We start from the raw sequence: 27646 nt of genomic DNA on the forward strand, positions 1-27646 counted from the left end.
GCTGCACATGTGGAGAGGAAAATGCCGGACGTTTTTCTTACCCAAGTGGTGTGTGTAAAACAAACAGTGTGAGAACAGAGGCTGAATAAACCTTTATCACACGCTCCAGTTGTCATGAACTGATTGTAGCCAGAGACATGCACACGAGACACGAATCTTCCTTGTGCCTTCGGAGGTCTCCCAAAGAACGGCATTTCTCCACAACAGGTGTTTGTCTCGTGTTCCAACTGTATTTCCATATTGAGCTTCCTAAAACAAGGCAGTAACGGCTGATGTATCATTGTAATGAAAGGAAACGTTTTCTAATAAATATCTGGCTTAGAAGGACACCCAGTGAAGCATCTGAGTCAGTCATAAAACACTGTTTGTGCTCTGGTGTACAGGTCCCTAAATTTCACAAGGACTTTGTCGATCAGTTTTCTCAGTTCGTGTCTGATTTAGTGTCTCGCTTGGATCGCTTGCTGATTCTTGGGGGATTTAACATTCATCTCTGTTGTCCAGCTAAACCATTGGTAAAAGATTTTTTTTACGTCTTCTTGAATCCCTGAATCTTGTCATAATTTTGGTCATACCAAAAATTGGTCTTGTAATGTCCTCTGCTTTTCCTGTAACTAATCTTGAGGTTGTCGATTCCGGTATTTCTCCTCCTTATTCAGCTTTGTATGAATGTCTTTGTTTCTGTCCTTCATCTTCTATCTCTCGGCCTAAGAACATTTCTCGTGTCATCCACGCCTCTACTGCTAGTCTGTTCTCAGATCGTTATCGGGATCTTTTCATCGATACTTGTAATAACGATATGGATATTGTGCCGAGCTGGGTGAAGTTTGTAATAATACTTGCTCTCTTACCTTAGACACTGTCGCTCACTCAAGTCCAGGAGAGTTCAAAAGAAAGCAAGTCTTCAGCCGTGACTTAATGATTGCACCCGAGTGCAGGGAAATGCAGCTTAAGGGGAAGAAAGATAAACTGCATGTCTCTTATGATTAATAAATGATCAGAGGTCAGTGAAAGAGGTGAAATCATATTCTCTCTCCAAATGAATAGCTGTCAATGCAAATCGGCCTAATGTATTGTTTAGTATTATTGATTCTGTGCTAAATCCTTCTCGGGCTGTCGGACCTGACCCCTCTCCCACGTCCTGTGGCGAATTTCTTCATTTTTTCTCCGACAAAACTGAAGCGATCGATTCTTCTGTTACGTCTTCAGGATTTGATCCTCTAGTGGACTCACCTCCGCGCAGGTATTTCACTAACTTTCCACCAGTCTTCTCAGCCCAGCTTTCTGACTTACTCTCACAGATGAAGTGTTCACGCTGTATGTATGTATGTATGTAAGTAAGTAGGTATGTATATAGGTATGTAAAGTAAGTAAGTATGTATGTATGTATGTAGGTATGTATGTACAGTGAGGGAAAAAAGTATTTGATCCCCTGCTGATTTTGTACGTTTGCCCACTGACAAAGAAATGATCAGTCTTTAATTTTAACGGTAGTTGTATTTGAACAGTGAGCGACAGAATAACAACAAAAAAATCCAGAAAAACGCACGTCAAAAATTTTATAAATTAATTTGCATTTTAATGAGGGAAATAAGTATTTGACCCCCTCTCAATCAGAAAGATTTCTGGCTCCCAGGTGTCTTTTATACAGGTAACGAGCTGAGATTAGGAGCACACTCTTAAAGGGAGTGCTCCTAATATCAGTTTGTTACCTGTATAAAAGACACCTGTCCACAGAAGCAATCAATCAATCAGATTCCAAACTCTCCACCATGGCCAAGACCAAAGAGCTCTCCAAGGATGTCAGGGACAAGATTGTAGACCTACACAAGTCTGGAATGGGCTACAAGACCATTGCCAAGCAGCTTGGTGAGAAGGGGACAACAGTTGGTGCGATTATTCACAAATGGAAGAAGCACAAAAGAACTGTCAATCTCCCTCGGCCTGGGGCTCCATGCAAGATCTCACCTCGTGGAGTTGCATTGATCATTAGAACAGTGAGGAATCAGCCCAGAACTACACGGGAGGATCTTGTCAATGATCTCAAGGCAGCTGGGACCATAGTCACCAAGAAAACAATTGGTAACACACTACGCCGTGAAGGACTGAAATCCTGCAGCGCGCGCAAGGTCCCCCTGCTCAAGAAAGTACATATACATGCCCATCTGAAGTTTGCCAGTGAACATCTGAATGATTCAGAGGACAACTGGGTGAAAGTGTTGAGGTCAGATGAGACCAAAATGGAGCTCTTTGGCATCAACTCAACCCGCCGTGTTTGGAGGAGGAGGAATGCTGCCTATGACCCCTGGAACACCATACCCACCGTCAAACATGGAGGTGGAAACATTATGCTTTGGGGTTTTTTTTCTGCTAAGGGGACAATTACAACTTCACCGCATCAAAGGGACGATGGACGGGGCCATGTACCGTCAAATCTTGGGTGAAAACCTCCTTCCCTCAGACAGGGCATTGAAAATGGGTCGTGGATGGATATTCCAGCATGACAATGACCCAAAACACACGGCCAAGGCAACAAAGGAGTGGCTCAAGAAGAAGCACATTAAGGTCCTGGAGTGACCTAGGCAGTCTCCAGACCTAAATCCCATAGAAAATCTGTGGAGAGAGCTGAAGGTTCGAGTTGCCAAACGTCAGCCTCGAAACCTTAATGATTTGGAGAAGATCTGCAAAGCGGAGTGGGACAAAATCCCTCCTGAGATGTGTGCACACCTGGTGGCCAACTACAAGAAACGTCTGACCTCTGTGATTGCCAACAAGGGTTTTTAAACCAAGTACTAAGTCATGTTTTGCAGAGGGGTCAAATACTTATTTCCCTCATTAAAATGCAAATCAATTTATAACATTTTTGACGTGCGTTTTTCTGGATTTTTTTGTTGTTATTCTGTCTCTCACTGTTCAAATAAATCTACCATTAAAATTATAGAATGATCATTTCTTTGTCAGTGGGCAAACGTACAAAATCAGCAGGGGATCAAATACTTTTTTCCCTCACTGTATGTATGTAAGTAAGTAGGTATGTATGTAGGTATGTAAAGTAAGTAAGTATGTATGTATGTAAGTATGTAAGTATGTATGTATGTATGTATGTAGGTAGGTAGGTAGGTATGTAGGTACGTATGTATGTAGGTAGTCTAATTACTGTAGATCTGGACTGCAGCCCCTTCCATGAACAGGTTATATACATCGATCAGCCATAAAATTAAAACCACAGAGGTGAAGTAAATAGCATTGATTATCTCGTTACACTGGCACCTGTCAAGCTGTGGGATATATTTATTAGGCAGCAAGTGAACAGTCAGTTCTCAAATTTGATGTGTTGGAAGCAGGAAAAATGGGCAAGCGTAGGTATCTGAGCAAAGGACCTGATTGCAGTGGCCAGACGACTGGGTCAGAGCGTCTCCGAAACGCCAGGTCTTGTAGGGTGTTCCTGGTATGCAGTGGTTAGTACCTACGAAAAGTGGTCCAAGGAAGGATAACCGGTGACCTGGCGACAGGGTCGTGGGCGCTCATATCAAGGCTCGTCGATGCGTGTGTGAAGCAAAGACCAGACCGTCTGGTCCGATCACACGGAAGCTCTCCTGTAGCACAAATTGCTGAAAAATGTTAATGCTGGCTCTGATAGAAAGGTGTCAGAACGCACAGTGCATCACAGCTTGCTGCGTATGGAGCATGGGGAACATGACAAGAGCAAAAGGTGTTGACGCGGTGTCTGAATTCCCCAGATCTCAATCCTGGGGTGTGCTGATCGACGGAGGCCCCACCTCCATCGCAACTTAGAGGACTTAATGGATCTGCTGCTAACGTCTTGGTGCCAGATCCCACAGCACACCTTCAGAGGCCTTGTGGAGTCTCGACGGGTCGGAGAAAAGCCTCGAAGGAGAGGAAGCGTCAGAAAGACACCGGGACGTAGCGATATCGCCACAGTTAAAAGCGAGTCTGAGCTGGAAGATAGCGTTACGGAAGCGTCACGAAGGATGAGACGTCGGGCGAAGACGCCACGTAAGGGCTCAGACCAGGAATCCAGAAATGGGGTCACAAAGAAAGCGCCCACGTCCAGAGCAAGCGGCGTTGGCGCGTCGGAGGACAAAGCCGCTAAAGAGTCTGCGGAGCGTCAAACCAAAAACAGTAGAAGTGAGCGCAGGCGTTCAGATCCTGCGCCCTTCGACGACGACGAGGACGTGAAAGAGAAGCCAAAAAAGCGGCGTGTCAAAGTGACTCCAAAGCGGAAAGCTCAAGCTTTAATAAATTTACTCGGGGAGTCCGATCAGCCGGCGCAACCTCCTGAGGAATCACGCAAGCCACGAGTTAAGGAAAAAGAGGGAGCGAGCCCTCGTAAAGCCGTTCCCATCGAGTGCGAAATATGCGGTCGGAGCATCCGGTGCAAAGCCATATTGGAGAGGCACATGCTCTCACACACAGGAGAGAAGCCATTTGGATGTGACGAGTGCGGCAAGCACTACACCAGCAGCTCCAACCTGCGCATCCACCAGCTCAGCCACAGCGGCAAGATGGACTACGTTTGCAACGAGTGCGGCCAGAAGTTCACTCACCTGCCGTATCTGAAAAGACACCTGTTGAGGCACGCGGGGAAGAAGATGCACATTTGTGAACACTGTGGCAAAGGCTTCATCCAGAAATACCACCTCCTGCGCCACCTCTTGGTACACACCAAGCAAACGCCGCATATCTGTGACAGGTGTGGTATGAGCTTCAACCGGACAGACAACCTGAGACTACACCTGCACAGCGTCCACCAGATCGAAAGGGACTTTCCCGAGGCCAAGCCGGAAAAACTTTACACGTGCGAGACGTGCAATAAATCGTTCGTCAGCCAGGCTTCGCTGGAAATACACAAACGCATACACACGGGGGCCATGCCGTATTCGTGCACCGTATGCTCGCGCCAGTTCAAACAGTCGAGTCACCTGTATTCACACATGTTCACACACGCCAGTGAGAAGCCACATGCGTGTAACCTCTGCGAGCTGAAGTTCACTCGCAGAACCTACCTGCGAAAGCACAAAGAAAGGGTGCACGTCGGAGCCGGAGAGCTACAAAGTTCATGACTGGTTCTACAGCGTGGAATAATTTGAGAATACTCAAACATTTTTCCATTTTATTTTATTTGTATTTATATATATATATATATATATAAGTTTTAGTGAAATCACATACAGAGACACATCTAGGGACAGGGAAAAAAACAGTCCGAGCTGAATATTTTTTAAAAAATCTTTAAAAAAAACAAAAAAAAAACCAACAACATTCGTTCTTGTGTAGTGGAAAAGCAGTTATGTTGTTCATAGGAATCTGTGAAAGTCGGAAAAATACAAATAATTTGTTTTGCTTCCTCACGTTCAGTATTTCCGCTTACAAAGTACCCAGGATTCATAAAAGTTTTAATTATGACATATCTGTACCAGAACAGCTTTGTAGTAACTTGAATTCATTCAAGGCACTTAGTCCCTTTTTTTTTATTTTTTATTAGAGTAATGTATACAGTACAACCCTGAAACCCAGCACAAGCTCAGTTAGCAGACTTTGTTTTGTCCTGTAGGGGGCAGCATATCATCACACATCACACACTACAGTTACCACAGCACCGTTACCTCATTATACACTGCTTTGCCCCTTGCTACTTTTACTGCACTCTTTATGTTTTAAGACCTCTTAGTGGTCCCTTTTAAGTCCTAGACGAGAATTAAACATTGCCTTAAAATGTCCTTAAGTGTGTGAATAATAAGGTGCTTAAGTACTGCATTACTGCACTATAATGCAGCGTAGAAAACAAAAACATTTTGTACAGAACATCGGTGAAAACTTAAATATCCATAAACATGAAAATAGCTGCTCCTTGTTTACATTAGAACAATATTGTCATCAGTATTTTCCATATATAAACACCACCTCCTTTTAGCATTTATTTGCCGTGAAGTTGGTTCATCGCATTCCCTTTATGGACACGTGCTATTTAAGAGGAGGTAGTTTTATCAGCTTTGGTCCGTCGAGCCGCTCGGCGCCGGCAGTGCAGGTAAACAGAGAGAGGATGTATAAAGGCCAGGCAACTCAGGATGGTCAGAGCAACATTAACCTGTGGTACAGAAAGACTCCCATCAGCGTGCGATCTCTGGCTGAGATAATATTAACACACAAACGTGAGTCGGAAAAGCGAAAAAGAAAAAAAAAAGTCTTAATGTTTCTCTGGATATTCGTTTTGCTTAATCCAAATCCGAGCGCAATTGATATTTTGGCTTGTGTTCTGTTTGTTCCGAGATCTGATCCAGCCAAGTGTTGGATATGATTGAGCGTGAAGTGTGTGAGCGAAAGGGGGAAAGCCACGTGAATGTGTGACTCACCGCAAATGGATCTCCACCAAGAGGTCCAGTGATGAGAGAGAAGCAGGGATACTGTAGGACGGACAGCAGCGCCGAGAGAGCCATCACTGTTCCGTACAGCTTTCCGAAATGTGCAGGAGGGAACCTGGATAGACACAGTGGTGTACAGCAGAAGAAAATAAAGGTCCACAAAAAGAATTATTACACGTAAGCATTAGGTTCCTAAGCGAAGGTTCTGTCTTTGTTGTTTGTGTATTAAGCTTCCATGAGATCTACAGTCTTACACTGCTGCTATATTCAGTGATGTTTGACTCCTCGACTTTTACTGTGTACCTACTAAAGACACTGATTTGTCAGGTCAGTTTGGGTTAAGGTATAAATTCAGGGTAAAAGTTGATGAACGTGGCACACATTTGCATGTAGATACAATCGACCAATGAAGAACATCTGCTAGTTCAATGCAAGACAGGAGAAAGGCGTTTCCACGTTCCACGCTCCTCCTCATCCCGTTATCTCTTTAACCCCAAAGTGGTGAAAAAGCCAAGCTTCCTACAGATATCCGTAGCACATTTCTGAAGATTATCGTTCGGTATTACAGTCCCCTTCGAAAGTATTGGAACAGCAAGGCCAGTTCTGTTGCTTTTGCTATATGATTGTGAGACCTTCACCCCTGTCCAGTGAAGGTGGTTTGTCGGTGATGTCACCGACCGTTGTTTCCGGGTTTTTCTTCACAGGTCTTGTAATGTTTCTGTCTTCAAGCGCTGTTGTTTTCCTCGGCTGTCCTGTTCCATGTCCGCTTGTTAATACGCCAGTGGTTTCTTTCTTTTTCAAGACGTACCCAGTTGTTGTATTGGCTACGCCCAATCGATCTTCCATCTTTTCTCAGCTTCAAAACGGCTCACTTTTCTCCCGTAGACAGCTGTCTAGCCTCCGTGTTCGTTTATCCTTTTTAACAGCAAAGTCAGTCTTCACAGGCGAAACCTAGGGCTCAGACCAAGAGTAGGCATCGAGAACTATTAATTCGTCAAGCATTCAATTTAACACGGCACACCTGGTCAGCAAAAACCAAGTATCGGTCGCGTTCCAATATTTTTGATCGCGACCGGTGGGTTCAAACAAAAAAGCGGCATGTTTTTGTTTTGTTTTTTTTTTTAAAAAAAAAAGTTGTTTAACACATCTAGATACGATAAATACGAAGAAATGAAAGCTGAAATCTTTCGTCTTATGTTCGTCTTTTGGTCTCAAACCCGAATGTCTTCAGCGTACGCTACGTACAACGGAAGCAATAGAATTGGCCTTGCTGTTCCAATACTTTTGGAAGGGACTGTATAGGTGTGTTGGCCTACCAAAGCTCGCATGAGGACTAAAAAAAAATCATTCAAATGTCAAACCCACTGAACAGAGCTTAATCTAAAAAAAAAAAAAAGGAAATTCTTCAACAGTTCTGTTCTGAATTGTTGTTTAGATTTGTTTTAAATGAAGTAGATTTGAGTAAACTGACAGGGGGAGTAAAACGGGTTAGGGTTGTTTGTACGTGTGGACTTACGCCACGCTGATGAAAGCTGCGTTCCCTCCATACAGGAAGGACCTATTGATGACCTGTAGTATGAAGGTGAGATACTGCAGGGGTAGTAGAGGAATACTAGCGCACAGGGAGAAGAGCACACACTGCATCGCCGTCACGCATAGAGACAATACGGCTGCCTTCAGGTCCGCCTCACTTTCGCTCTGGCCTGCAACACGTACGTAGAAAGAGGAATCATTTTCACCTCGAGTGTATTAATAAGTAATGGCGGAAATGTGCATTTAACCACCTAATTAATGAGCACTGTAAATAACAAGCGTCAATAAGTGATCAATCCAGACCTTTTTCCCTGGGTTTTCCTTTGTTCCGGTCCATAATGAGCCCATTCCAGGGGGCACACAGTATCCCACACAGCTGAGTGAAGGCAAATGCATTGGTGTACCTGCTCACTACGGAAAAACAGCACAGCAGAAGTACACACTCGATGAGAGTATTTATTGGCGTGTGTATTGCGGTGAGTATGTGTGCGTCTGTGTGTTGGTGTTTGTGTGTACCGAGGCTCGGGTCACCAGCTGTTAGGCGGTTGAGCATGGGGTTCAGAGTCCCAATGAACAGGTAGTGTCTCAGCTGCATGATCGATAACCACAGCAGATGCCATACGAAGAACCAAGAGAAGACACAGCCTCTGAAGCTTCGCTCTGAAAGGAATATAAATAAATATTTATTCGTCCTTCCTGCCGTACGCGACTGTAATTTGCCACGACGACGCAGAGGTCTGGACCTCAGCGGTGTAGTTTTGGGACCTGAGCGGTTCATGGACGGATTTCGGAGCCTCTCTTCACCTGACATGTCTGGAGTGGCGGTCTTGGTAGGACCGTTTTCTTTAAACGGCGTCGTCTCTGTAGCCTCGTAATTCCGGGTGCTGTTCTTAGCGTTGGCGTTTTCCAACTCGTTAGACGTCCGAGCGTCCCCACGTCCCGGCCTGAAGTAGAAAGCGAAACGGTGAAATGCGTCAAACTAAAGCGAGCTAGAATTGACTTGTAGTCTACATGATAAAAAGAACGCACGCAAACACTACGCTTTACGGATATAAGGCGCGTTCGTATCATTTACGCAGAACGGGTTTCGGTTGTAATAGGACGATACGGGGTTTTTTGGGCACAGTCAGCGCGGACGTTGAAAACGATCACCGATTTGTTTTTTGCGTAGTTTACCCGTAGGTGTAGTTCTCAGGGAGAGCGTAGGGGATGTGTCCCCGAGGCATCAGCAGGAAGGTGCGAATCAGATGAACAACACTGCAACAGGACAAGAAGATGAGCGAGGAACGGAGGGACACGCCGTCTTGATACAGCAACTGAGGACAATCAAAGACCACATCATCATCTTAATTAGCATCGCAACCAAATTAAGCCATTTTACACCACACCTTTTCTTTTATTTTATTTGATTTCACCTTGACGACAAGGAAGACAGCAGAGGACGAGTCGAAGGCTCCGTTATACAGAGTGATGATAGTGGACCGATGGGCTCCAAAGAGATTTCCAACCTGGAGAGCGAGTGGAAATGTTGGAACTGGTAAATGGGAGCATGATTGTGTTGACAGAGAGAGAGAGCATCTAATCATCGTGACCTTACAGGACACAAACACAAGACATGTACGGAATGGTGTGTGGTATGTGACCTTCTGGACTGACACACACACTAGAAAAGCACATCATTGGCAGAGCGGCCAAAATGGTCTATGGTATGAGCTCATTTGTTGTAAGAACTGAGATTATTCCATTCAAATCGATTTGATTTGTATAGCGCTTTTAATAATAGTCTCAAAGCAGCTTTACAGAAACATATAAGATGATATGAGGAAGAAACCTTGAGAGGAACCAGACTCAGAAGGGAACCCTGGGCACGACATGGAGGAACAATCGCACACACACACTCACAAAATGAAAAAAGTTATACCTGCATGTTAGTGAGTAAGAAAAGAATTCCTCCAACTGCAATAAGGGAGACAGCAGGGTAGAGGAGGACTGATAGTGCTGTATGAGAGAGAGAGAGAGAGAGAGAGAGTCATTTTTAATACACTATTATACTGCTCATAGTTCCCAAAACACAAAGTCAGTGATTCGTTAAACCACTAAATATATATGATTCACAAGGTGTATTAAACGTACCGATATTAATGACATGACACTAGTGGAAAATGAATTAGGATTAAACGCTGTGAAAGCTGTTACAGTGATTATAGATGTTATTTAGTTTGAATTTATAGTTGCACCTACTCCTGTTTGAATGACTGAGTGAACTGGATTAATCCAAACCCTAAATACTTCTAAACAAGTCCAAATGAGATCAACTTGCGTCTGACTGCAAGATTAATCAAACTAGGTAAAGTCCTGTCGAACATAAAGTTATTCTACGTAAAATCTACATTTTAACCCGTTAAACTCTCGGCTTTAAAATGAGTACCTGAATCGTAATCTGGGACTTTGTGGGATTTAACGCAGATGTGGATGGAAACTCGGGAATAACAGGCTCTTATGGCTCTAATAGGCACATACGGTACCCGTTTGCCCGATGTGTGAAATATTTAAATGGAGTCCCGACCTTATCCTGACCTTACTACTACGAAGTTAGAGTTCAGCCCCTAAATCCAGCTGCCGTTGATTATAACTCGGTACGATTCAGGCTGGGTGAGTATCTTTAATGTGTCGTTTGACGTCGTGTGAGTTAGGGTTAAGCATTAGGGCTAGGGTTAGACTCATAGGAGCCGTTGGATCAGATCCAGCTCCGCCCCGTGGACCTTTGGTTCTGTAGCAAGGACTATGTTTGTAAAGATTGTGCTCATGCCGCTCAACTCTGTGTCTTCCAAAACCATCCAATATTGACTAAATTCTGCGAACCGATAGAAATCGGTCATGCGATGCCTCACCAGCGTTTGAGAAGGCTATCAGTAAGGTCCCGGTGGTGTAGATAGATCTAATGGAGGAGGAAAGTACAAGAAACCAATTAAACACGTGCCGTAAAAGTAGAAAATTCACATTTAGAGTAGCGAGAGCTGGTATGAAAAAGGCGCACCACATACCATATACTAGTGTTTCTTTATTTATTTATTTATTTATTTAGTTTGATTAAAATGTACTCGCTCTTTTTCCTGTCCTTTCCTAAACAATCTTCTACAATTTCCTCCATTTGTGCCTCACATTTTTTCATTTCCTCTTGGCTTCTTAGTGAAAAAGTCTCTATGGAAACACTATGCATACACCCCCCCCCCCCCCCCCCCCCCCCCCAGTAATAATCAGAACGATAGTTCAGTTGCAGTTGACGCCAATCAACTGGATAAACGTTATATTCATTTAATAATCAGTTAACGTACTTGTACATTCTCCGCATGTGCATTTGCTCACAGTGCAAGCTGGCCAACATACAAGACATCCTGTTACGAAACAAAGTTCCTGTTTGTTGGCACATTTCAAAAGGCTTAAGCTTTCCCAAATCCCCACCCCTCAACCCCCATACTCACACACACACACACACACACTTTTTATTAACATTCATCTTGTGTGATACGATCAGACGTGGACATCCTGAAATATCAGGTACTGCTCTGCTTTTGAGCACACAATTAAATCTCTCTCTCTCTCTCTCTCTCTCTCTCTCTCTCTCTCTCTCTCTCGTGTCGTTTGTGTGATCATTGTAAGCATATGAAACATGATTAGATGAGCAAATCTTGCCCAAAAGGCAAGTTGTGCAAGTATGGACATAAATATATAAAGTTTTTATCGAGCAATCTGAACACCTGACAGTTCAGTAGATGGGTTTGATTGGTATTGGCTGAACTGAACTACTGAAATACTGAACAGGGCTTAAAAGTTGGTTGGATGGGATGTGGGATGATCCTAAACAGATCACTCAGAGTCAAGAATTCGTCGCACGTGAACGTCGCTAATGAATTCTGACCCGTTTTTCTTAACCCTAGACTGACGTAACTTGAATAATATCATACCTGCTGGGGTTTTCACAGCACATGTAAGAATTCTTCTAGACAACGTACGTCACATCAAATGCCTGATTATCCAAAAAGGAAACATTTATTTAAAAATCGAGTTCAAGACTCACATTCCTAGGAGTCTGGTCACCGTGGTGCCAAAACGGTCAAACACGAACCCGTTGGGCAGAGCGAAGAAGTTGTTCATGAAGGAGGCGATGGTGAAGATAATGGAGAGCTGCTCATCCTGCTCACTGCAATCTAAAACAGACACGCATCACGTGATTGCTCACGCCGCACGGCAATGTAAGCGCATGTGTGCGTTGTACCTTTCGTAACGGTCCCGTTGACTGTACTGTTCACACACAGGTAGCTGAAGTAGCCGTCGCTCTTGAGCACGAACACCAGCGAGGCCCATCCGAACAGGATGCCGGCGAAGCACAAACACTCGAACAAACCCGAGATCAGTGTGAGCCAGTAACGCACTCTCAGTCCAGCGCCTGCCATCCTGACACACGTCCAGTCCTCTTTTACTGTGGAGTAAAAACACAATCACCAAACGTTTTGAAAAAAATAGAGCAACATTTAAAAAAAAAAAAAACCACACACACGCACAAACAAATTTCTATAACTTACCTTATCTTACTGCGAGCACTGGGAAACGTATAGCTTGTAGAATCTCTCTGTTACTGTGGTCTCGTATCTCCTCCTCTTTCTTTATATGGACTCCTCTCACTCCCTCCTTTCCTCACTTTCCAGATCCTCCTCTTCCTTTCTGTTTGCACTTTTTTTTCCCCCACACTGGATCTGAGAAAAAACAAACAAAAAAAAACAGTATGTTCTTAAAGGGAATTGATTTTTTTCAGGGAAGCTGCACATGTGGAGAGGAAAATGCCGGACGTTTTTCTTACCCAAGTGGTGTGTGTAAAACAAACAGTGTGAGAACAGAGGCTGAATAAACCTTTATCACACGCTCCAGTTGTCATGAACTGATTGTAGCCAGAGACATGCACACGAGACACGAATCTTCCTTGTGCCTTCGGAGGTCTATAGCGACTCCCAAAGCGGCGAATCGCATTAAAGAACGGCATTTCTCCACAACAGGTGTTTGTCTCGTGTTCCAACTGTATTTCCATATTGAGCTTCCTAAAACAAGGCAGTAACGGCTGATGTATCATTGTAATGAAAGGAAACGTTTTCTAATAAATATCTGGCTTAGAAGGACACCCAGTGAAGCATCTGAGTCAGTCATAAAACACTGTTTGTGCTCTGGTGTACAGGTCCCTAAATTTCACAAGGACTTTGTCGATCAGTTTTCTCAGTTCGTGTCTGATTTAGTGTCTCGCTTGGATCGCTTGCTGATTCTTGGGGGATTTAACATTCATCTCTGTTGTCCAGCTAAACCATTGGTAAAAGATTTTTTTTACGTCTTCTTGAATCCCTGAATCTTGTCATAATTTTGGTCATACACTTGGTCTTGTAATGTCCTCTGCTTTTCCTGTAACTAATCTTGAGGTTGTCGATTCCGGTATTTCTCCTCCTTATTCAGCTTTGTATGAATGTCTTTGTTTCTGTCCTTCATCTTCTATCTCTCGGCCTAAGAACATTTCTCGTGTCATCCACGCCTCTACTGCTAGTCTGTTCTCAGATCGTTATCGGGATCTTTTCACTGATACTTGTAATAACGATATGGATATTGTGCCGAGCTGGGTGAAGTTTGTAATAATACTTGCTCTCTTACCTTAGACACTGTCGCTCACTCAAGTCCAGGAGAGTTCAAAAGAAAGCAAGTCTTCAGCCGTGACTTAATGATTGCACCCGAGTGCAGGGAAATGCAGCTTAAGGGGAAGAAAGATAAACTGCATGTCTCTTATGATTAATAAATGATCAGAGGTCAGTGAAAGAGGTGAAATCATATTCTCTCTCCAAATGAATAGCTGTCAATGCAAATCGGCCTAATGTATTGTTTAGTATTATTGATTCTGAGCTAAATCCTTCTCGGGCTGTCGGACCTGACCCCTCTCCCACGTCCTGTGGCGAATTTCTTCATTTTTTCTCCGACAAAACTGAAGCGATCGATTCTTCTGTTACGTCTTCAGGATTTGATCCTCTAGTGGACTCACCTCCGCGCAGGTATTTCACTAACTTTCCACCAGTCTTCTCAGCCCAGCTTTCTGACTTACTCTCACAGATGAAGTGTTCACGCTGTATGTATGTACGTATGTAGGTATGTATGTATGTATGTAAGTAAGTAGGTATGTATGTAGGTATGTAAAGTAAGTAAGTATGTATGTATGTATGTAGGTATGTATGTACAGTGAGGGAAAAAAGTATTTGATCCCCTGCTGATTTTGTACGTTTGCCCACTGACAAAGAAATGATCAGTCTATAATTTTAATGGTAGTTGTATTTGAACAGTGAGCGACAGAATAACAACAAAAAAATCCAGAAAAACGCACGTCAAAAATTTTATAAATTAATTTGCATTTTAATGAGGGAAATAAGTATTTGACCCCCTCTCAATCAGAAAGATTTCTGGCTCCCAGGTGTCTTTTATACAGGTAACGAGCTGAGATTAGGAGCACACTCTTAAAGGGAGTGCTCCTAATATCAGTTTGTTACCTGTATAAAAGACACCTGTCCACAGAAGCAATCAGTCAGTCAGATTCCAAACTCTCCACCATGGCCAAGACCAAAGAGCTCTCCAAGGATGTCAGGGACAAGATTGTAGACCTACACAAGTCTGGAATGGGCTACAAGACCATTGCCAAGCAGCTTGGTGAGAAGGGGACAACAGTTGGTGCGATTATTCACAAATGGAAGAAGCACAAAAGAACTGTCAATCTCCCTCGGCCTGGGGCTCCATGCAAGATCTCACCTCGTGGAGTTGCATTGATCATGAGAACAGTGAGGAATCAGCCCAGAACTACACGGGAGGATCTTGTCAATGATCTCAAGGCAGCTGGGACCATAGTCACCAAGAAAACAATTGGTAACACACTACGCCGTGAAGGACTGAAATCCTGCAGCGCGCGCAAGGTCCCCCTGCTCAAGAAAGCACATATACATGCCCATCTGAAGTTTGCCAGTGAACATCTGAATGATTCAGAGGACAACTGGGTGAAAGTGTTGAGGTCAGATGAGACCAAAATGGAGCTCTTTGGCATCAACTCAACCCGCCGTGTTTGGAGGAGGAGGAATGCTGCCTATGACCCCTGGAACACCATACCCACCGTCAAACATGGAGGTGGAAACATTATGCTTTGGGGTTTTTTTTCTGCTAAGGGGACAGGACAACTTCACCGCATCAAAGGGACGATGGACGGGGCCATGTACCGTCAAATCTTGGGTGAAAACCTCCTTCCCTCAGACAGGGCATTGAAAATGGGTCGTGGATGGATATTCCAGCATGACAATGACCCAAAACACACGGCCAAGGCAACAAAGGAGTGGCTCAAGAAGAAGCACATTAAGGTCCTGGAGTGACCTAGGCAGTCTCCAGACCTAAATCCCATAGAAAATCTGTGGAGAGAGCTGAAGGTTCGAGTTGCCAAACGTCAGCCTCGAAACCTTAATGATTTGGAGAAGATCTGCAAAGCGGAGTGGGACAAAATCCCTCCTGAGATGTGTGCAAACCTGGTGGCCAACTACAAGAAACGTCTGACCTCTGTGATTGCCAACAAGGGTTTTTAAACCAAGTACTAAGTCATGTTTTGCAGAGGGGTCAAATACTTATTTCCCTCATTAAAATGCAAATCAATTTATAACATTTTTGACGTGCGTTTTTCTGGATTTTTTTGTTGTTATTCTGTCTCTCACTGTTCAAATAAATCTACCATTAAAATTATAGAATGATCATTTCTTTGTCAGTGGGCAAACGTACAAAATCAGCAGGGGATCAAATACTTTTTTCCCTCACTGTATGTATGTAAGTAAGTAGGTATGTATGTAGGTATGTAAAGTAAGTAAGTATGTATGTATGTAAGTATGTAAGTATGTATGTATGTATGTATGTAGGTAGGTAGGTAGGTATGTAGGTACGTATGTATGTAGGTAGTCTAATTACTGTAGATCTGGACTGCAGCCCCTTCCATGAACAGGTTATATACATCGATCAGCCATAAAATTAAAACCACAGAGGTGAAGTAAATAGCATTGATTATCTCGTTACACTGGCACCTGTCAAGCTGTGGGATATATTTATTAGGCAGCAAGTGAACAGTCAGTTCTCAAATTTGATGTGTTGGAAGCAGGAAAAATGGGCAAGCGTAGGTATCTGAGCAAAGGACCTGATTGCAGTGGCCAGACGACTGGGTCAGAGCGTCTCCGAAACGCCAGGTCTTGTAGGGTGTTCCTGGTATGCAGTGGTTAGTACCTACGAAAAGTGGTCCAAGGAAGGATAACCGGTGACCTGGCGACAGGGTCGTGGGCGCTCATATCAAGGCTCGTCGATGCGTGTGTGAAGCAAAGACCAGACCGTCTGGTCCGATCACACGGAAGCTCTCCTGTAGCACAAATTGCTGAAAAATGTTAATGCTGGCTCTGATAGAAAGGTGTCAGAACGCACAGTGCATCACAGCTTGCTGCGTATGGAGCATGGGGAACATGACAAGAGCAAAAGGTGTTGACGCGGTGTCTGAATTCCCCAGATCTCAATCCTGGGGTGTGCTGATCGACGGAGGCCCCACCTCCATCGCAACTTAGAGGACTTAATGGATCTGCTGCTAACGTCTTGGTGCCAGATCCCACAGCACACCTTCAGAGGCCTTGTGGAGTCTCGACGGGTCGGAGAAAAGCCTCGAAGGAGAGGAAGCGTCAGAAAGACACCGGGACGTAGCGATATCGCCACAGTTAAAAGCGAGTCTGAGCTGGAAGATAGCGTTACGGAAGCGTCACGAAGGATGAGACGTCGGGCGAAGACGCCACGGAAGGGCTCAGAACAGGAATCCAGAAATGGGGTCACAAAGAAAGCGCCCACGTCCAGAGCAAGCGGCGTTGGCGCGTCGGAGGACGAAGCCGCTAAAGAGTCTGCGGAGCGTCAAACCAAAAACAGTAGAAGTGAGCGCAGGCGTTCAGATCCTGCGCCCTTCGACGACGACGAGGACGTGAAAGAGAAGCCAAAAAAGCGGCGTGTCAAAGTGACTCCAAAGCGGAAAGCTCAAGCTTTAATAAATTTACTCGGGGAGTCCGATCAGCCGGAGCAACCTCCTGAGGAATCACGCAAGCCCCGAGTTAAGGAAAAAGAGGGAGCGAGCCCTCGTAAAGCCGTTCCCATCGAGTGCGAAATATGCGGTCGGAGCATCCGGTGCAAAGCCATATTGGAGAGGCACATGCTCTCACACACAGGAGAGAAGCCATTTGGATGTGACGAGTGCGGCAAGCACTACACCAGCAGCTCCAACCTGCGCATCCACCAGCTCAGCCACAGCGGCAAGATGGACTACGTTTGCAACGAGTGCGGCCAGAAGTTCACTCACCTGCCGTATCTGAAAAGACACCTGTTGAGGCACGCGGGGAAGAAGATGCACATTTGTGAACACTGTGGCAAAGGCTTCATCCAGAAATACCACCTCCTGCGCCACCTCTTGGTACACACCAAGCAAACGCCGCATATCTGTGACAGGTGTGGTATGAGCTTCAACCGGACAGACAACCTGAGACTACACCTGCACAGCGTCCACCAGATCGAAAGGGACTTTCCCGAGGCCAAGCCGGAAAAACTTTACACGTGCGAGACGTGCAATAAATCGTTCGTCAGCCAGGCTTCGCTGGAAATACACAAACGCATACACACGGGGGCCATGCCGTATTCGTGCACCGTATGCTCGCGCCAGTTCAAACAGTCGAGTCACCTGTATTCACACATGTTCACACACGCCAGTGAGAAGCCACATGCGTGTAACCTCTGCGAGCTGAAGTTCACTCGCAGAACCTACCTGCGAAAGCACAAAGAAAGGGTGCACGTCGGAGCCGGAGAGCTACAAAGTTCATGACTGGTTCTACAGCGTGGAATAATTTGAGAATACTCAAACATTTTTCCATTTTATTTTATTTGTATTTTTATATATATATATATATATATATATATATATATATATATATATATATATATATAAGTTTTAGTGAAATCACATACAGAGACACATCTAGGGACAGGGAAAAAAACAGTCCGAGCTGAATATTTTTTAAAAAATCTTTAAAAAAACCAAAAAAAAAACAACAACATTCGTTCTAGTGTAGTGGAAAAGCAGTTATGTTGTTCATAGGAATCTGTGAAAGTCGGAAAAATACAAATAATTTGTTTTGCTTCCTCACGTTCAGTATTTCCGCTTACAAAGTACCCAGGATTCATAAAAGTTTTAATTATGACATATCTGTACCAGAACAGCTTTGTAGTAACTTGAATTCATTCAAGGCACTTAGTCCCTTTTTTTTATTTATTAGAGTAATGTATACAGTACAACCCTGAAACCCAGCACAAGCTCAGTTAGCAGACTTTGTTTTGTCCTGTAGGGGGCAGCATATCATCACACATCACACACTACAGTTACCACAGCACCGTTACCTCATTATACACTGCTTTGCCCCTTGCTACTTTTACTGCACTCTTTATGTTTTAAGACCTCTTAGTGGTCCCTTTTAAGTCCTAGACGAGAATTAAACATTGCCTTAAAATGTCCTTAAGTGTGTGAATAATAAGGTGCTTAAGTACTGCATTACTGCACTATAATGCAGCGTAGAAAACAAAAACATTTTGTACAGAACATCGGTGAAAACTTAAATATCCATAAACATGAAAATAGCTGCTCCTTGTTTACATTAGAACAATATTGTCATCAGTATTTTCCATATATAAACACCACCTCCTTTTAGCATTTATTTGCCGTGAAGTTGGTTCATCGCATTCCCTTTATGGACACGTGCTATTTAAGAGGAGGTAGTTTTATCAGCTTTGGTCCGTCGAGCCGCTCGGCGCCGGCAGTGCAGGTAAACAGAGAGAGGATGTATAAAGGCCAGGCAACTCAGGATGGTCAGAGCAACATTAACCTGTGGTACAGAAAGACTCCCATCAGCGTGCGATCTCTGACTGAGATAATATTAACACACAAACGTGAGTCGGAAAAGCGAAAAAGAAAAAAAGTCTTAATGTTTCTCTGGATATTCGTTTTGCTTAATCCAAATCCGAGCGCAATTGATATTTTGGCTTGTGTTCTGTTTGTTCCGAGATCTGATCCAGCCAAGTGTTGGATATGATTGAGCGTGAAGTGTGTGAGCGAAAGGGGGAAAGCCACGTGAATGTGTGACTCACGGCAAATGGATCTCCACCAAGAGGTCCAGTGATGAGAGAGAAGCAGGGATACTGTAGGACGGACAGCAGCGCCGAGAGAGCCATCACTGTTCCGTACAGCTTTCCGAAATGTGCAGGAGGGAACCTGGATAGACACAGTGGTGTACAGCAGAAGAAAATAAAAGGTCCACAAAAAGAATTATTACACGTACACGTAAGCATTAGGTTCCTAAGCGAAGGTTCTGTCTTTGTTGTTTGTGTATTAAGCTTCCATGAGATCTACAGTCTTACACTGCTGCTATATTCAGTGATGTTTGACTCCTCGACTTTTACTGTGTACCTACTAAAGACACTGATTTGTCAGGTCAGTTTGGGTTAAGGTATAAATTCAGGGTAAAAGTTGATGAACGTGGCACACATTTGCATGTAGATACAATCGACCAATGAAGAACATCTGCTAGTTCAATGCAAGACAGGAGAAAGGCGTTTCCACGTTCCACGCTCCTCCTCATCCCGTTATCTCTTTAACCCCAAAGTGGTGAAAAAGCCAAGCTTCCTACAGATATCCGTAGCACATTTCTGAAGATTATCGTTCGGTATTACAGTCCCCTTCGAAAGTATTGGAACAGCAAGGCCAGTTCTGTTGCTTTTGCTATATGATTGTGAGACCTTCACCCCTGTCCAGTGAAGGTGGTTTGTCGGTGATGTCACCAACCGTTGTTTCCGGGTTTTTCTTCACGGGTCTCGTAATGTTTCTGTCTTCAAGCGCTGTTGTTTTCCTCGGCTGTCCTGTTCCATGTCCACTTGTTAATACGCCAGTGGTTTCTTTCTTTTTCAAGACGTACCCAGTTGTTGTATTGGCTACGCCCAATCGATCTTCCATCTTTTCTCAGCTTCAAAACGGCTCACTTTTCTCCCGTAGACAGCTGTCTAGCCTCCGTGTTCGTTTATCCTTTTTAACAGCAAAGTCAGTCTTCACAGGCGAAACCTAGGGCTCAGACCAAGAGTAGGCATCGAGAACTATTAATTCGTCAAGCATTCAATTTAACACGGCACACCTGGTCAGCAAAAACCAAGTATCGGTCGCGTTCCAATATTTTTGATCGCGACCGGTGGGTTCAAACAAAAAAGCGGCATGTTTTTGTTTTGTTTTTTAAAAAAAAAAAAAAGTTGTTTAACACATCTAGATACGATAAATACGAAGAAATGAAAGCTGAAATCTTTCGTCTTATGTTCGTCTTTTGGTCTCAAACCCGAATGTCTTCAGCGTACGCTACGTACAACGGAAGCAATAGAATTGGCCTTGCTGTTCCAATACTTTTGGAAGGGACTGTATAGGTGTGTTGGCCTACCAAAGCTCGCATGAGGACTAAAAAAAAAATCATTCAAATGTCAAACCCACTGAACAGAGCTTAATCTAAAAAAAAAAAAAAAAAAATGGAAATTCTTCAACAGTTCTGTTCTGAATTGTTGTTTAGATTTGTTTTAAATGAAGTAGATTTGAGTAAACTGACAGGGGGAGTAAAACGGGTTAGGGTTGTTTGTACGTGTGGACTTACGCCACGCTGATGAAAGCTGCGTTCCCTCCATACAGGAAGGACCTATTGATGACCTGTAGTATGAAGGTGAGATACTGCAGGGGTAGTAGAGGAATACTAGCACACAGGGAGAAGAGCACACACTGCATCGCCGTCACGCATAGAGACAATACGGCTGCCTTCAGGTCCGCCTCACTTTCGCTCTGGCCTGCAACACGTACGTAGAAAGAGGAATCATTTTCACCTCGAGTGTATTAATAAGTAATGGCGGAAATGTGCATTTAACCACCGAATTAATGAGCACTGTAAATAACAAGCGTCAATAAGTGATCAATCCAGACCTTTTTCCCTGGGTTTTCCTTTGTTCCGGTCCATAATGAGCCCATTCCAGGGGGCACACAGTATCCCACACAGCTGAGTGAAGGCAAATGCATTGGTGTACCTGCTCACTACGGAAAAACAGCACAGCAGACGTACACACTCGATGAGAGTATTTATTGGCGTGTGTATTGCGGTGAGTATGTGTGCGTCTGTGTGTTGGTGTTTGTGTGTACCGAGGCTCGGGTCACCAGCTGTTAGGCGGTTGAGCATGGGGTTCAGAGTCCCAATGAACAGGTAGTGTCTCAGCTGCATGATCGATAACCACAGCAGATGCCATACGAAGAACCAAGAGAAGACACAGCCTCTGAAGCTTCGCTCTGAAAGGAATATAAATAAATATTTATTCGTCCTTCCTGCCGTACACGACTGTAATTTGCCACGACGACGCAGAGGTCTGGACCTCAGCGGTGTAGTTTTGGGACCTGAGCGGTTCATGGACGGATTTCGGAGCCTCTCTTCACCTGACATGTCTGGAGTGGCGGTCTTGGTAGAACCGTGTTCTTTAAACGGCGTCGTCTCTGTAGCCTCGTAATTCCGGGTGCTGTTCTTAGCTTTGGCGTTTTCCAACTCGTTAGACGTCCGAGCGTCCCCACGTCCCGGCCTGAAGTAGAAAGCGAAACGGTGAAATGCGTCAAACTAAAGCGAGCTAGAATTGACTTGTAGTCTACATGATAAAAAGAACGCACGCAAACACTACGCTTTACGGGTATAAGGCGCGTTCGTATCATTTACGCAGAACGGGTTTCGGTTGTAATAGGACGATCCGGGCTTTTTTGGACACAGCGCGGACGTTGAAAACGATCACCTATTTGTTTTTCGACGCCTTTTTTTTTTTGCGTAGTTTACCCGTAGGTGTAGTTCTCAGGGAGAGCGTAGGGGATGTGTCCCCGAGGCATCAGCAGGAAGGTGCGAATCAGATGAACAACACTGCAACAGGACAAGAAGATGAGCGAGGAACGGAGGGACACGCCGTCTTGATACAGCAACTGAGGACAATCAAAGACCACATCATCATCTTAATTAGCATCGCAACCAAATTAAGCCATTTTACACCACACCTTTTCTTTTCTTTTATTTGATTTCACCTTGACGACAAGGAAGACAGCAGAGGACGAGTCGAAGGCTCCGTTATACAGAGTGATGATAGTGGACCGATGGGCTCCAAAGAGATTTCCAACCTGGAGAGCGAGTGGAAATGTTGGAACTGGTAAATGGGAGCATGATTGTGTTGACAGAGAGAGAGAGCAGCTAATCATCGTGACCTTACAGGACACAAACACAAGACGTGTACGGAATGGTGTGTGGTATGTGACCTTCTGGACTGACACACACACTAGAAAAGCACATCATTGGCAGAGCGGCCAAAATGGTCTATGGTATGAGCTCATTTGTTGTAAGAACTGAGATTATTCCATTCAAATCGATTTGATTTGTATAGCGCTTTTAATAATAGACATTGTGTCAAAGCAGCTTTACAGAAACGATGTATATAAGATGATATGAGGAAGAAACCTTGAGAGGAACCAGACTCAGAAGGGAACCCTGGGCACGACATGGAGGAACAATCGCACACACACACTCACAAAATGAAAAAAGTTATACCTGCATGTTAGTGAGTAAGAAAAGAATTCCTCCAACTGCAATAAGGGAGAGAGCAGGGTAGAGGAGGACTGATAGTGCTGTATGAGAGAGAGAGAGAGAGAGAGAGAGAGTGTCATTTTTAATACACTATTATACTGCTCATAGTTCCCAAAACACAAAGTCAGTGATTCGTTAAACCACTAAATATATATGATTCACAAGGTGTATTAAACGTACCGATATTAATGACATGACACTAGTGGAAAATGAATTAGGATTAAACGCTGTGAAAGCTGTTACAGTGATTATAGATGTTATTTAGTTTGAATTTATAGTTGCACCTACTCCTGTTTGAATGACTGAGTGAACTGGATTAATCCAAACCCTAAATACTTCTAAACAAGTCCAAATGAGATCAACTTGCGTCTGACTGCAAGATTAATCAAACTAGGTAAAGTCCTGTCGAACATAAAGTTATTCTACATAAAATCTACATTTTAACCCGTTAAACTCTCGGCTTTAAAATGAGTACCTCAATCGTAATCTGGGACTTTGTGGGATTTAACGCAGATGTGGATGGAAACTCGGGAATAACAGGCTCTTATGGCTCTAATAGGCACATACGGTACCCGTTTGCCCGATGTGTGAAATATTTAAATGGAGTCCCGACCTTATCCTGACCTTACTACTACGAAGTTCGAGTTCAGCCCCTAAATCCAGCTGCCGTTGATTATAACTCGGTACGATCCAGGCTGGGTGAGTATCTTTAATGTGTCGTTTGACGTCGTGTGAGTTAGGGTTAAGCATTAGGGCTAGGGTTAGACTCATAGGAGCCGTTGGATCAGATCCAGCTCCGCCCCGTGGACCTTTGGTTCTGTAGCAAGGACTATGTTTGTAAAGATTGTGCTCATTCCGCTCAACTGTGTCTTTCAAAACCGGCCAGTATTGACTAAATTCTGCGAACCGATAGAAATCGGTCATGCGATGCCTCACCAGCGTTTGAGAAGGCTATCAGTAAGGTCCCGGTGGTGTAGATAGATCTAAAGGAAGAGGAAAGTACAAGAAACCAATTAAACACGTGCCGTAAAAGTAGAAAATTCACATTTAGAGTAGCGAGAGCTGGTATGAAAAAGGCGCACCACATACCATATACTAGTGTTTCTTTATTTATTTATTTATTTATTTAGTTTGATTAAAATGTACTCGCTCTTTTTCCTGTCCTTTCCTAAACAATCTTCTACAATTTCCTCCATTTGTGCCTCACATTTTTTCATTTCCTCTTGCCTTCTTAGTGAAAACAAACTGTTATTATAGCTTTGAGTGTCTCTGCTCTGAGCTATGTGAGGCCAAGGGCACAGCTTATCTTAGTTCACACTAGTCTAAACACACACACACACACACACACACTCTTCCTGCTTAAACTTACACTTCTCTGTAATCTACATGTTTTTTTTAATACCTGGCGAATATACCCCTTGAACCCGTCTAGCGCAAACACACCATATATAAATGCTATTAAGTTACTAGATCGCACATAATTTATTCAAAAACAATACATTCTCTATTTCTCACAGCAAGAGGAATACTTTCCAGGGTTTTTCCGTTCTCTCTGGTTACTCTGTGTCTCTATGGAAACACTATGCACCCTGCAAACCCCCCCCCCCCTCCCTCCCTCTCCAGTAATAATCAGAATGATAGTTCAGTTGCAGTTGACGCCAATCAACTGGATAAACGTTATATTCATTTAATAATCAGTTAACGTACTTGTACATTCTCCGCATGTGCATTTGCTCACAGTGCAAGCTGGCCAACATACAAGACATCCTGTTACGAAACAAAGTTCCTGTTTGTTGGCACATTTCAAAAGGCTTAAGCTTTCCCAAATCCCCACCCCTCAACCCCCATACTCACACACACACACACACACACTTTTTATTAACATTCATCTTGTGTGATACGATCAGACGTGGACATCCTGAAATATCAGGTACTGCTCTGCTTTTGAGCACACAATTAAATCTCTCTCTCTCTCTCTCTCTCTCTCTCTCTCTCTCTCTCTCTCTCTCTCTCTCTCTCTCTCTCTCTCTCGTGTCGTTTGTGTGATCATTGTAAGCATATGAAACATGATTAGATGAGCAAATCTTGCCCAAAAGGCAAGTTGTGCAAGTATGGACATAAATATATAAAGTTTTTATCGAGCAATCTGAACACCTGACAGTTCAGTAGATGGGTTTGATTGGTATTGGCTGAACTGAACTACTGAAATACTGAACAGGGCTTAAAAGTTGGTTGGATGGGATGTGGGATGATCCTAAACAGATCACTCAGAGTCAAGAATTCGTCGCACGTGAACGTCGCTAATGAATTCTGACCCGTTTTTCTTAACCCTAGACTGACGTAACTTGAATAATATCATACCTGCTGGGGTTTTCACAGCACATGTAAGAATTCTTCTAGACAACGTACGTCACATCAAATGCCTGATTATCCAAAAAGGAAACATTTATTTAAAAATCGAGTTCAAGACTCACATTCCTAGGAGTCTGGTCACCGTGGTGCCAAAACGGTCAAACACGAACCCGTTGGGCAGAGCGAAGAAGTTGTTCATGAAGGAGGCGATGGTGAAGATAATGGAGAGCTGCTCATCCTGCTCACTGCAATCTAAAACAGACACGCATCACGTGATTGCTCACGCCGCACGGCAATGTAAGCGCATGTGTGCGTTGTACCTTTCGTAACGGTCCCGTTGACTGTACTGTTCACACACAGGTAGCTGAAGTAGCCGTCGCTCTTGAGCACGAACACCAGCGAGGCCCATCCGAACAGGATGCCGGCGAAGCACAAACACTCGAACAAACCCGAGATCAGTGTGAGCCAGTAACGCACTCTCAGTCCAGCGCCTGCCATCCTGACACACGTCCAGTCCTCTTTTACTGTGGAGTAAAAACACAATCACCAAACGTTTTGAAAAAAATAGAGCAACATTTAAAAAAAACACACGCACAAAGAAATTTCTATAACTTACCTACGGTATCTTGTATAACGTACAGCTTGTAGAATCTCTCTGTTACTGTGGTCTCGTATCTCCTCCTCTTTCTTTATATGGACTCCTCTCACTCCCTCCTTTCCTCACTTTCCAGATCCTCCTCTTCCTTTCTGTTTGCACTTTTTTTTTTCCCCCACACTGGATCTGAGAAAAAACAAACAAAAAAAAACAGTATGTTCTTAAAGGGAATTGATTTTTTTCAGGGAAGCTGCACATGTGGAGAGGAAAATGCCGGACGTTTTTCTTACCCAAGTGGTGTGTGTAAAACAAACAGTGTGAGAACAGAGGCTGAATAAACCTTTATCACACGCTCCAGTTGTCATGAACTGATTGTAGCCAGAGACATGCACACGAGACACGAATCTTCCTTGTGCCTTCGGAGGTCTATAGCGACTCCCAAAGCGGCTAATCGCATTAAAGAACGGCATTTCTCCACAACAGGTGTTTGTCTCGTGTTCCAACTGTATTTCCATATTGAGCTTTCTAAAACAAGGCAGTAAAGGCTGATGTATCATTGTAATGAAAGGAAACGTTTTCTAATAAATATCTGGCTTAGAAGGACACCCAGTGAAGCATCTGAGTCAGTCATAAAACACTTTTTTTTTTTTGTTTTTTTTTTTAAATAAAGAGAACCGTCACAAACTTTTGGAGTCCTTCCCTCACTAACCTCTCTTTATGAAAATTTGATAAACATTAACTTTGCTATTACAAAATGCCGAGTCCTTCGATAAGTGTTAAATGAACGCCTCGTTACAGAAAATAAACCTCATTTAGACCCTTCGTCTTCGTTAGATAACGACGCTTTTGTTTTTAAATCCGTAGATTATGTGTGAGCGTGTGAGCCATGCAAGTCCCTTTGAACGAGTTACTACAGAAATGATAACGCATTCGAATTAGCATATTAATAAAAACTCGGGATTTGAATGAATGTTTATTTATAGTAATAATTTCATTCATTTATTTATTTTTTAAACATCAGGGGCCAAAAGTCTGGGACCATACTGAAAAATCAGGGATGTGTTTATTTATTTATTTATTTATTTATTTATTTAAATTTTCCATCCATCTTCTATACTGTACTATACTGTTTCTAGGTCCCTTATGTACAGCACTTCGGATCAACTGCTGTTGTCTTTAAATGTGCTTTATAAATAAATTTAACTTGACATGACTTGACTGTTCACTTTTTATTAACTAACTAAACCCCCCCAAAAAAATTAAAATGAAAATTTTGACAATTTTGAAAGAAGAAGGTTTGGACTAATACCTTGTCATACATAACAGCAAAATGAACTTTTCACCTATCTGAGCTTGTTAAGAAGCCAGGGTCAGACCTTCTGATCAATAACCCAGAGCGTTAACCATTGAGAAAACACTGCCTAATAATTAACAGCTGAAGAAAATTCAACCAGGTTGAGTTTTTTGAACAATGTTCAGTTATTGAGTTCTTATAACTTAAATAAATATGACATTTAAACACGTTTGAGTAACTCATTTAATTTAGACATTTTGACTGTATTAAGAAAATGTCCACGTAGGTACATTTTCTGTATATATATGCACCCTCCAGATTCTACCATGATGGGCTTGACCATGTGTCTGCTCTAGCCAGTGCACAACAATGTTTTTAATCGATTTCTAATTATCATTACCATTAAAAGTATTTGTACAGTGTTCGATTGAACAATTGATGTAGGCCTGATTAATTATTTTGTTTTCATTTTTGGCTGAAAATTCCAGGAAGGGAATACGTAAAGGCCCAGCATTGGCTGTGTTTGGATTTCAACTCAAGACCTTCCAATCAGTGATCCAATATCTTAACCACAGAGCTATCTCAGAGGCACACTGTGTTAAGATGTTGGACTAATTGGAAGGTCATGAGTTCAAATCCCAAGATTGCCAAGCGACTCCTGCTGGGCCATTGAGCAAGTCCATTAACCCTCAAATGCTCA

General features: G+C 43.4%; 4 protein-coding genes across 4 annotated transcripts; 2 read left to right on the plus strand and 2 right to left on the minus strand.

Annotated features, from left to right (window-relative positions):
* The first annotated feature begins 4 nt into the window (after positions 1-4).
* LOC128633446 (gastrula zinc finger protein XlCGF46.1-like) lies at positions 5-6032 on the plus strand. Its single transcript, XM_053682007.1, has 2 exons — positions 5-1240; positions 3342-6032. The coding sequence occupies exon 2, from the start codon at positions 3801-3803 to the stop codon at positions 5079-5081; it is 1281 nt and encodes a 426-aa protein (XP_053537982.1). The 5' UTR covers positions 5-1240; positions 3342-3800; the 3' UTR covers positions 5082-6032.
* Positions 5695-12635, minus strand: LOC128633444 (equilibrative nucleobase transporter 1). Its single transcript, XM_053682004.1, has 13 exons — positions 12497-12635; positions 12190-12393; positions 11992-12121; positions 10805-10851; positions 9835-9911; positions 9329-9421; positions 9090-9229; positions 8718-8857; positions 8430-8573; positions 8217-8324; positions 7897-8083; positions 6372-6495; positions 5695-6106 (listed from the first exon to the last, which is right to left on the minus strand). Exons 2-13 carry the CDS (start codon positions 12365-12367, stop codon positions 5987-5989), a joined length of 1488 nt encoding a protein of 495 aa, XP_053537979.1. The 5' UTR covers positions 12368-12393; positions 12497-12635; the 3' UTR covers positions 5695-5986.
* On the plus strand, positions 12632-18833 carry LOC128633445 (gastrula zinc finger protein XlCGF46.1). Its single transcript, XM_053682006.1, has 2 exons — positions 12632-13993; positions 16114-18833. The coding sequence occupies exon 2, from the start codon at positions 16573-16575 to the stop codon at positions 17851-17853; it is 1281 nt and encodes a 426-aa protein (XP_053537981.1). The 5' UTR covers positions 12632-13993; positions 16114-16572; the 3' UTR covers positions 17854-18833.
* Positions 17934-25787, minus strand: LOC108269099 (equilibrative nucleobase transporter 1). The gene is made up of 13 exons (XM_017474666.3): positions 25674-25787; positions 25378-25581; positions 25180-25309; positions 23642-23688; positions 22670-22746; positions 22153-22245; positions 21914-22053; positions 21529-21668; positions 21241-21384; positions 21028-21135; positions 20708-20894; positions 19170-19293; positions 17934-18907 (listed from the first exon to the last, which is right to left on the minus strand). The coding sequence occupies exons 2-13, from the start codon at positions 25553-25555 to the stop codon at positions 18788-18790; spliced, it is 1488 nt and encodes a 495-aa protein (XP_017330155.2). The 5' UTR covers positions 25556-25581; positions 25674-25787; the 3' UTR covers positions 17934-18787.
* Between the last annotated feature and the right edge of the window lie 1859 nt (positions 25788-27646).

The sequence above is a fragment of the Ictalurus punctatus genome, chromosome 8 (assembly GCF_001660625.3).
Source record: "Ictalurus punctatus breed USDA103 chromosome 8, Coco_2.0, whole genome shotgun sequence".
In the NCBI taxonomy this organism is placed as follows: Eukaryota; Metazoa; Chordata; class Actinopteri; order Siluriformes; family Ictaluridae; genus Ictalurus; species Ictalurus punctatus.